We start from the raw sequence: 12,023 nt of genomic DNA on the forward strand, positions 1-12,023 counted from the left end.
TCCTTACAGGTGTCCATGTTGGGACACACTCATCGAAACTAAGATGGGTCAGCGCTGGATGGTAGTCCGTACTTTCATCCTACGTTACGTTGATACGCCTGCCTTCGAGTGGTTTGTCCTAGTGCTTATATTCGCCTCCAGCATAACCCTCTGTTTTGAAGACATCCATCTTGAGAAAAATAAACCGCTAAAGAAAATCTTGTATTGGACTAATCTTGGTTTCTGCATGATCTTCGTTATAGAAATGTTCCTCAAGTGGATAGCATTGGGATTTTTCAGATATTTCACAAGCTTTTGGACTTTATTAGACTTTACTATAGTGTTTGTAAGTATAGTGTTTTTAATCATCCCTAATATTTACTGACTCTTTATTAATGCTTGTAATATTATCATGACCTTTTACTCTAATCTGTAACCTATGGAATGAAATGCGAGCCGTTTTTTGATAAATTCAGCCCAATTTACAATTATGCAATTTTGCAATTATATTGCATGTGCTTGAATATGTCTCGAGTTTAAATTCCAAACTAAAACCTAGGACTAATCTTTGACTAGCATTAAATAATTGGCTAACAAAATTATGACTTCTTGCAGGTATCAGTATTTAGTTTATTAATAGAAGAGAATGAAAATCTTAAAGTATTAAGATCGCTTAGAACGCTACGTGCTTTAAGGCCATTGAGAGCGATATCTCGATGGCAAGGGATGCGTATAGTTGTGAATGCTCTAATGTACGCAATCCCAAGTATTTTTAATGTATTGTTAGTTTGTTTAGTATTTTGGTTAATTTTCTCCATTATGGGAGTGCAGTTTTTTGGTGGAAAGTTCTTCAAGTGCGTTGACGACGAGGGAGAACTATTGCCTTTAGAGGTGAGTCAAATTATTTACTATATAAAGAATTTACCACCTATATTATTTGTATAAGTTACCATATTATTAGGATGCATTGTCTTGAAATGCAAGAACAACTTAATTAGTTCTGTCAAAGTTTATAACGAGAGAAAGTATCAATTTCTGTTCTCAGGAGCTTAAAACGTAATCCTATTTGCTACAACTTAAGAATCATTGAAATACTGTAATTTAGTATAAAATTTATTTAAAAGCAATTTATTAGACCGTAGGGGTTCAAAAATATTTTTATTATACGAATAAATATTTAAAATTTATTTGTTTATAATTGTAATTATGGTACTGAGTATTTTTTAGCTCTTTTCCATAATGCAATAAACGTCGTTAACAAACAAAGTCAAAATCCATGTAGAAGATATAAAGCTCACCTGAGCTGGTGAGCTAATTACTACCCCAGAATAGCAACAGTCGACTAATGTCTCTGACCAACCTATCTATGGTTACTGTCGTGAACATATTTCACCATTTTATTATTTGTTTTTCATGTGAATTAGTGAACGTATGAAATTAATTGTGTTTATTAGTTATTTCCATTAAAAAATTCCAGTACTGTATTGAAGTAAACGTCTAATTTCCATCAAAGTAATCATTTCAAATTGTGGTTATAAGAATGTAAAAATCATATATTTTGTTATGGTTAAAATTTGTTTGCCGTTATTGTTTGAATAACCTATTTTTTACAATCTGCACAATAGAAGAAATTTATTTTTGGCTTTGTACGTGAATTTGAAATCACAATAAATTTACAGGAATATTTATATTCAAATATAGATAATAATAATATTATAATAAGTATATATATGTGTATTTAGATTACGTCTTTTGCCATTTTTGACAATTGTGCGGTTTTTTACCACGTTTTCTTTGCAGATAGTAAACGATAAGTGGGAATGTTATTATAATAATTTCTCTTGGATCAACTCAAAGATATCATTCGACCACGTGGGAATAGCTTATTTAGCTCTATTCCAAGTGGCAACCTTCGAGGGTTGGATGGAAGTGATGGCGGATGCAGTGGACGCGAGAGGAGTTGATCTACAGCCAGCGAGGGAGGCCAACCTATACGCTTATATTTATTTCGTTATATTCATCGTGTGTGGATCGTTCTTTACTCTGAATCTATTCATAGGAGTTATAATCGATAATTTTAATATGCTCAAAAAAAAGGTAAGGTCGTAGTATTTATACGTGTTATAAACTTGTTTTACGTTTGTGTAGAATTATCATATCATACAAACGGGATATTTATCGTAATAATATTATTTTATGAGCTTCCGATATCTTCAGAACACTTGTAACACTATCGAAATATCGGAAGCTCATAAAAAATATTAACACGGTTAATATTCCGTGCATATAATGTACAGTATTCGTATTTCTATAAAATAGAAAAAATAAAGCACTTTTCTTAGTATTAATTTGTAGAGCTGAGACTAAAAGTAATTTAAAGTTAGATACTCATTTTATCAAGTTCTATACAAAGAGAACTTTCTCAATGGTGTCAGTAAACATTGTGTATTGTTTTACTAAGTTTTACTATTTTATTAATTTCATTTATTCTTCGTTTTCAAGGTTATTTTCCGAATAGGTATATATGGTATACTAAATACCTTTTTGAAAAATTGCTTATGTAAAGTTACTGAATCACTGCTAAAATTGAAATTTTTATACTAAATTGTTTACGATGTTATAACAAATATTTTATTTTTCCTCCTTACTTGTTAGAGATATTTATTCCATTTTATTAATATTATTACTGGCTTTCTACTTCGTACACCTACCTTTTACAGCTAACCCTTATATTTTAAACTCTGTAGTAATTTCAGTAACTAAAAATATACTCGTACTTAGGTATTCAGTGCTGAAAACTTTTATTTGACAGGAGAAGAGACTTTCTAACTCTTAAATATTATATCTTCTTGGAATTGTTCAATCACTTTTTAATGTGAACGCTTATATACTTTTATATTACAGTGCTGTCTATGGTTTCAGTCTTTTAAGTAGTCGATATTATTAATCAGAATAAGCTACAGTTTTAATATCAAAATAATATTATTGTTATATTTTATATTAATTTATTACATTACATTTTATATATATATATCTATATATAGTATACTTATTAGAAGTATATTGTAATATATGATTTATCTAAGTATAACAAGATGAATGACTAGTATCCCAACATCTTCACAATTTTTTAAATAATCGTGTATATTAATTAATTGTATTAGCATTAGTTATTATACTGTCCTAATACTTCATTGAAAGCCAATTGTTCAATTAGTTTTTATATAAAAAAATATATATTTTTATTTTATTAAGTATCTATGTACAAAGATCTAATTAATTTCAAAAAGTTTTCAACTTAAATTATCTTTTGCAGTACGAAGGTGGAGTATTAGAAATGTTTCTCACTGAAAGCCAAAAACATTATTACACTGCAATGAAAAAGTTAGGTAGAAAAAAACCACAAAAGGTGATCAAGAGGCCTCGCAACCAATTTCTGGCGATGTTTTACGATTTATCAAACTCCCGCCGTTTCGAGATCGCCATCTTTGTTTTGATATTCTTGAACATGCTCACTATGGGAATTGAGCATTACGACCAACCTCATTCCGTTTTCTTTATCTTGGAAGTCAGCAACGCGTTCTTTACAACTGTTTTTGGTTTAGGTAAGTAATATATATCAGTCCAAATTACGACGAAATATAATACTCATTTAGTATTATATTTCGGTTTAGGTTTATTTTGATTCTTATAATTTAGTTTTTCTTTTAATTGTTTAAAGAAATATAAAGAACCTTGAATCAAATAAACTTAATAGAATAACTTTTGAATAGTATATTTATATTATTATTGTTCATTTACGCAGATACATCATCATCTTTTAAATAAATTTAAGCAAGCAAAATTAAATTTTGTGTGAATTGAAACTGGTAATTTGCTAAATTGACAATCATAAATATTTACTTAAGTAACAAAGTAAATCAGTTACTTTCGTTACGTTATTTGATGACACATAGTTTTCGGTTAAGTTCCCTATTATATTTATATATACCTATCCAGTTATTTACACGACGTTTCATCAAAAACGAACTTTATCTATATATACAAAACTTACAAAATTCAAATATAATCATTAAACATATTTATAAGCAATAATAATTCGTAATAAAAAGCTTTATTTTATTTTTATATACTAATAGTTACCAAAATAAATAAATAAAATACAAAGCGAAGTCACGAGCCCAAAAAACAGAATGAAATGTCTAAGAATAATATCAGTCCCGAAAAAATAATACAAAGTAAAAGAACAGCTCGCTTTATTCACTTGTTACAATGAATGTACTTTGTTGCGGAAGTTATCGCATTTGTTTACGTGACGTGTTATAAACCCACAAATGGTTGGCAGGTGTACATATACCCCCTTCATCTTATTTTGACGCGTAAATTTCTCAATATATTTCTAATATTATAAAAGTTTATACTTTTTAAAGTTTATTATCAAATTACTGAAATGAAAAGAAATAAAATTTATTTGTGATAAATGTGGTACACACAATAGATGGTAATCTTATATAAATTATTTAGTTCTCACTTTTAATCTTTACAGACATACAAGAACGTATGTGAACTGTTCTAGTTATCTACAAAATTTAATAAAGTTGTAGTATTCAAATTTAAAATTATTATTAAAAATTACAATTTAGATGCAATATTTATTATTATTCTATTTCCCGGCCTTGATTGTTCATATCGATCTGAATGTTTTCTATATATATTATGTATATATTTACAAAAAAATATATAACTTATACAAATACAGTTTTGTCTATTATCCATAGCACAAGCTCGGCTTAACTTGGGATGCTGTGTAATAATAGTCCTGAGTAATTATTATTATTAATTGAGCATTTCGAACAATCGTACCTGCCATGCGATATATTACATACATATATTATAGATATAAAATAATGATTTTTTCGACAAGAGTTCCTTATGAAAAATTCATGACGTACCTAAGTACCAACTATAAAATATGTGCGAATGTACGATACTGAAGTTGCAATATATATAATCTAAATAAAAATAAGTTTAAATATAATAATATTGTTTATTGGCCAAAAAAAATGTTGATTTTCTTGCTAGTTCATCTCAACTGAAGTAGTTAGTTCAACTGAACGGCCCCATAATACACAGTGATAAAAAATTATCATGTATAAAAAAGAATAAGTACTTATTTAGAAAAACTACTTAAAGGTTCGCCAATATCTAATAAACAACTTCATTTCTGTATGATATTGTGTATTGCTCAAAATCTTCAATTCTGAATTGTCACACATAAATCCGTTTCTTAAATGTGAATCTTTTTAAAACTCCCATAATGTGTTACATGATATCTTCATTTCTGAATCGACTTCCACAATCTTTGTTTATTCGAGTTGTTTTGTTATTAATGATGTCAAATATTTATAAAAAAAATGTATATATGTATCGTTTACGTTTCAGAGGCAATTGTAAAAATAATAGGTCTTCGATATCATTACTTCACCGTGCCGTGGAATGTGTTCGATTTCTTGCTGGTGCTGGCGTCAATTCTCGGCATCCTTATGGAGGACATCATGATTGACCTGCCCATATCGCCGACATTGCTGCGCGTGGTCCGCGTGTTCCGTATAGGGAGAATTTTAAGACTGATTAAAGTAAGTAGCTATTTTTATTTGTACCTCTATATCTTATAATTATCTTCATAAATTATTGGTATTGTGCTATAATATATATACTAGTATTCTAAATGCCAAAGTGTATCTGTCTGTTTATTACTTGTTTACGACTAAACAGGGGTTTTCAAGAATATTAAGGTTTTTTACCCCTGATACCCATGGTGTTTCAGGCGCGATAATCATTTACCTTAAGTTGAACCATAGGCTTCATTGCAACCACCATAGTATAATAAAAAATAGCTTAACAAACCGTTACGCCGTTTTTTAATTAAATATGTCGTGAAAATTGAATGTATCAAAAAAGAATATAGTCCTTTTTATTTAGAAAAATATTCAATAAGTATAATGATAAAGGAGATGAAAGTGAGTGCAAATGAAGTCGGGGGTAATATAGTATAGTAGGATAGTATTTTATAAATCATTTAAGTCACTATTATTTAAACTTTTTCATTACGTGTCCCGTACGTTTTGTAAGGTTAGAACCCTTCTTAAACCCTAGGTTGAAACATGGATTGACGTGTAATGTTGGACAAGAACAAATATTTTTTATTTAACTTTTACCAGCAACAATCGGAGAAAGGATTCCCAGCCATCCTAGAGATTGCGACCCAAAAATTTAAAATATATATCATTGATTTTATCAACGATATCATATCATATACATATATCATAACAACAACCTAAGAAAATTGATAATAGACGATCGGACTATGGTTTAATAGTTTATCTGGCTCGTATGCAATAAGTAGGTACATAGGTTACGGATTCCATCCATACACAATTATTACTATGCTATTTATAATAAAAAAAAACTACTCCTAAAACAGCCCTAGTTTATTATTGCGGTTATGGTAACAAAACAATAGAATACGTAGATACTTAATATGTCACCAAATTTAACAACTATTCCTATAGGACCGCTGATATATCGCTCTCTTCCGCCCACATTCACGACCATACATAAATTCACTGTTATATGGGCGCGGGAAGGCACAAAGGTAAAAAGAAAAAAGAAAAGACAATACGTGTATGTTAAATGATGGTAATAAAAGTAATTCAAGATCTTGTTTTCCTACTAACAATTGCGTAGTTACAAAAAACTATTGAAATCTGCTTTTATGTATATATTATACATATATATATATATACTGTTACTTGCATTTGAGAGAAAAAACGATCATTATTATATTATTAATAATAGTTTTTCTCATATATCTTTCGTTCTATTAAGACAACGACAACTTGCGTATACTATCAGTTACATTTTTAATATACACATGTATAGATAGATCCCGAGAACTATACGGAAAACATATCATTAATATTTTGTTATCTTCTATTTCCAGGCCGCTAAAGGCATTAGGAAGCTGCTATTCGCGCTTGTAGTATCATTGCCAGCCCTATTCAACATCGGTGCCTTGTTGGCATTGATAACATTCATATATGCAATCATCGGGATGTCCGTGTTTGGACATGTCAAGGAACAAGGCGCCCTCGACGACATTGTCAACTTTCAAACATTCGGGAGGAGTATGCAATTGCTTTTTCGGTATGTATTACATATTTATAATAATTATAAATAGATTATAATTCAATTTTGTGGAAAAAATATAAACTCGAAGTAAAGTGTAGTAGAAATATAAATTTGCCCCTTTTAACTAAAGTCCATGGATACATAATCGAATTTCTATAAAAAGTTCAAGTGCGGAAAATTGTAAAATTTTTATAAACAACAGTAGTTTTGTATTAGTGTATACTTTTTCTTAAATATTATACTTCTTTCTTAAATATATTGTGTACTTTTTGTATGTACTAAATCCAATACAATAAATCTTGAATGAATTTCAATTTACATAACATTTTTTCATACTACTTTTACTAAAATCTTTTCTATTTTTGTAGTCTCATGACATCCGCCGGATGGAATGACGTGTTAGCATCTCTCATGATACAACCCCCCGAATGTGAACTTGGAGATCATGACTTTATATATATAATATATATATATATATATATATATATATATATATATATATATATAAATATCCCCTTGGGCACCTCAACGGCAACTGCGGCAGTCCACTCCTGGCCATCACTTACTTCACATCGTTCATCATAATCAGCTACATGATTGTCATCAACATGTACATAGCCATTATCCTTGAGAATTTCAATCAAGCCCACCAAGAGGAAGAAATCGGAATCGTTGAAGATGATCTTGAGATGTTCTATATTAGATGGTCCAAGTAAGTAAACAATAGTTAAATAATAAATGATTATTTGAACTTATTAGAATTTCATGTCCTTTTTCCTATATAGGGTAGTCAAAATCATTATCAAATGGTAAACAACAGACAACAATGGACATCCACATTTTGCTTTTTATATTTGGATTCAACGAACCACCGTCTCTCATATGATTTTTGTATATCTTTTGATCAGTGATTTATCTCCAGAGATGCAATCATAAATATAAATTAACACACATAATTTTTTAATGTGACCAGTTTTGAACAAAGGCAAAGTAGTAACTACTAGATCACTTTGTTGTATTTGTATATCACCGTAAATAAATTAATAATAATGACATAATTTTTTTAAAGGTACGATCCACATGCAACACAATTCATAAGTTTTGCCCAACTATCAGATTTTATAGCATCATTAGACCCACCTTTGGGTATCTCGAAGCCGAATACAGTAGCCCTTGTGAGTTTTAATCTCCCTATAGCCAAAGGCAATAAAATACACTGCTTAGATATTCTTCACGCGTTAGTAAAACACGTGTTAGGGCACGTGGAAGAAACGGACACATTTAGACAGTTGCAAGAACAAATGGATATTAAGTTCAAAAAACAATTCCCAACAAGAAAGGAGTTGGAGATAGTATCTTCAACACGGATATGGAAGAGGGAAGATAAAGCTGCCCGGATGATACAACGAACGTGGAGGGATTATGTCAAGTAAGCATTAGAATAATTAGTCTATTAATGCATGTCAAAAATTAATCAATCAGGCGACAAGAGTTTTTCTTGAGAATGAATCAGACTCTATTAAATCACCACATCCACTTGTCAGAAAGCAAAACCGTTTTTTTTAATCATAATACTGTGACGAATAGTTAGAAATTAATTCTAAATTTACTTCACCTATTGTATTTTCACTCTTACTACAAATGTATTCATTTCAAATCTAGTCACATTTTTTTTGGACTGGTTGACTCATCTATTCGTATAGAAAATTCAGGAAGTCAAGACAATTACAGCTGATCATTATGTACTTGTTTATCACTAGGGCAAAGTTATTACTAGTCAGGTGTCTGGTATAAAAGATACTTTTACAAAATGTTACAGACGAAAAAATCGCAGTCCGTCAAACGAAGAAGAAAGCACAAAATGGTCTCCAGGAGGAGGTTGGGGCGGGCGTCTTAGCGCTTTGCTTCATGTACGAAGAGGTTCCCATGCCTCCAGTAGAAAGTCTTCTCGAGCTTCGGATGCCTCTGATTTAAGCGAGTTAGGTGGAGCATGGCTCAACTTGCCTCTGCTTTTACTACCGGGAGCAACTCCTGGTGACCAGGTAAATTCAATTTCGAACATTAGTAGTGTCGTGGTAATGTATTATAATAATAGCAATAGATGGTCTAAGATACGTCTTAAGAGATATACCATCTTCACTTATTCGATAATGACAACGTGTATATGTTAACTAATATATAGTTTATAAATCCAACATGAGGTGCCGATCAAAATCCTGGGCCTAGTCTTAAGACGTATCCTCTACTAAGACTAGATTACCTTCTATAATTAAAACAAAAGTTTCGTGACGAAAAAGTAAAAAGCGTGCTATGATGTTTCGCGTTGATAGAACATCAATGATCAAATCGCTTATGAGATTAAAAGAAACAAATATACCATACGAAAGATGAAATATACAGGTACCGGAAAAACTTAGACTGACATACCTTGACCGTACGTTATCTGAAAAAGAAATCAAAAGTATAAGGAATCGACATTGATGTATAAGGATTACCTTGGATGTCGGTTCCTCATATAGACTTTATATATATATATATATATATATATATATATACTACGTAGTACATAATATTTAAGAAAGCTGCTTAAAAAGCTGTAACATGAAAATCACTGTAGTAATTTACTTTCCCAAATAACTCTTCCGATACCAACTTCACTAGCTATAAAGGACACTACAGCATCACAAATTCGCCTGCATATCATCCATCAAGTCAACGGCTTGTTATTCGAATAATGATGATCTAGATCATCAGCAATCCCGTATACTCCGGTACTGGTATCTTCCTTAACGGTAATTATCACAGAACTGAATCAAGTAGAAGGCAAAAGACCTTGGCAAGGGGAAAGTCAAGCTTACCAATTCAAGACCATGAAGAAATCTTTATCAGACGATTCATTTTGTTCATCAAGTCACCAATCAGATTACTCACAAATATTCATTAAGATCTTACCAAAGTATCTTCTGAATGAAGGCGATAATCTTATTAATATTCGTAAGGTGCCTTGCTATTTCATTCATTTCTGTGGTATTTATGGCCAGGTGGCGAGCGGTTCTGAATCGGCCCCGCCCCGTAGGCGGTCAGCGTACGGTTTGCCATTATTCCTGCGCCATCAAGACGCGGTCGACGAGGATGGCGGCCCGAAACGCGCAGGTTCATATGTAATGTTATGCTTTCCGTGTCTCTTCCCTTAGACAACTAGATATTTTATTCGACAGCTTTCGCATACTCGCCGTTGTGATTATCTTGTCCATCTTCTATGGTAGTGTTATGTTTTTTTAAACGAATATCACCTTTTTTTTATTTTGACAATCTATTATGTGATTCTATTGGTATTGTACTATATTTTCTTTTGAAGTAACACTTATATTCAGATATTTAAAATATTTTTCGATTTCAAAGTTACGAAAAAGTTTAAAGGGTTAAAACTACAACGTCATATAAAAATATGTTGAATAAAATGACGCATAAAAAGGGTAATTGGCTATTATGGTAATTGGCAACAAGCGCAATCTGTAACAAAAAACTTATATGATCACATGAATAAAAAAGAACGATTCGTCTATTTCGTGTTAATTGGATTACACGGTGTACTATCGAAGATAAAGGTTTCTAAATAATATAATTCTAATACATTTTTAAAACTCTACCTAAGACGAATGTACTAAGATAATTATGCAATATCTAAGAGACGACTGTGTTTTAAATAAGTTTGTTATTGAGTGCTTTTGCATGATAGCTTGCATTTACCCTTTCAAATATTTGTGATGTCGGTAATGTAGGTAGAGCTTGCGTTGCCTTTCATGTGAATGTATCTTCCTGTAACTGTTAATACCAAAGAGCAGCATAAACAGACTGTGTTGTGTTTGCTTTTTTAATATTTATATATGTAATAGCAAGTAAGAAACAGATATGGCCTATATACATGACTTGCACCAATTCCATCGTCATTGGAATTAAGAAAACATACAACCGGATTAAATCACTGTGTTTAAGTCGAAGGGTTTTCGCGAATTGGGATAGGATTTTTGTACAACCAGCCGATGAGGAAATGTTAGTCCGTACTGGTTACTAATACATCCACTGCGGAATGAATGTTAGTTAATGAGTGATGATAGCTTAATGGTGGTCCAAAATCTTAATGGTCTTAATTGACCTGACCTAAATAGATACATATGTCAGCTAGCAAAAAATTAAAGAAAATACTACATACCTACATATTCCATAAAGTTCTAAAACAATTTCATCGATAATCACAGATTTAATCTTAAACTGTCTATAAAATGACTCCACAATATGAACACTGGATAAAATATGCTTAGAGCTATAACCCTTATTTTTCTTATCTATTTTGTTGTCCCCACAGATGTATAACCACTACTATACAAAGTTCGATGGTAGTTAGCATGACGTGTCTAAAGTGACCCTAATTAAAAATCCTTCCTGATTGTACCAATCCCTGTTTAATTATACTCTTAAGCATGACAATATCACCCTGAAAGTGACTGTTATATTTGTGGTAACCTCTTGTAAAATTTTTTGGTTGTTGTTGCTTCATTAAAAGATGAAAGAAACTTAATGTTTATTTACCAATCATATTAAATACTGTTAAAATATAAAATCGTATTTATCACACATTACTACTAACCATGACTTCTGGTAGAGACGGAATGTTAGTTCTTTATACCAAAAAATAAGGTCATATATACTAAAGATATTGTATTCAAAACGATACTAATCGATCGGACGTACAGATGAATTATTAATTAACATTGAATCCAATTAAATACCATAAAATTTGACAAGAGATCGCATTTTATTAATCATCAATTAGAGAACTCAATCATCTGCAG

The 12,023-nt window shown here is 30.9% G+C and overlaps 1 protein-coding gene across 2 annotated transcripts in view; it reads left to right on the plus strand.

Annotated features, from left to right (window-relative positions):
- LOC131852928 (sodium channel protein 60E-like) overlaps positions 1-12,023 on the plus strand; it is a 58,501-nt gene that overhangs the window by 45,843 nt on the left and 635 nt on the right. For both annotated transcript variants that reach the window (XM_059203680.1, XM_059203681.1), the window contains exons 18-28: positions 10-325; positions 595-870; positions 1,780-2,076; positions 3,296-3,584; positions 5,422-5,615; positions 6,983-7,185; positions 7,539-7,616; positions 7,688-7,882; positions 8,240-8,599; positions 8,990-9,212; positions 10,212-10,323. In XM_059203680.1, coding sequence (XP_059059663.1) covers positions 10-325; positions 595-870; positions 1,780-2,076; positions 3,296-3,584; positions 5,422-5,615; positions 6,983-7,185; positions 7,539-7,616; positions 7,688-7,882; positions 8,240-8,599; positions 8,990-9,212; positions 10,212-10,323 — 2,543 coding nt within the window. The remainder of the gene's footprint in view (positions 1-9; positions 326-594; positions 871-1,779; positions 2,077-3,295; positions 3,585-5,421; positions 5,616-6,982; positions 7,186-7,538; positions 7,617-7,687; positions 7,883-8,239; positions 8,600-8,989; positions 9,213-10,211; positions 10,324-12,023) is intronic.

Source organism: Achroia grisella, unplaced genomic scaffold, assembly GCF_030625045.1.
Source record: "Achroia grisella isolate CSIRO2021 unplaced genomic scaffold, CSIRO_AGI_Agris_v1 utg869, whole genome shotgun sequence".
Lineage (NCBI taxonomy): Eukaryota > Metazoa > Arthropoda > Insecta > Lepidoptera > Pyralidae > Achroia > Achroia grisella.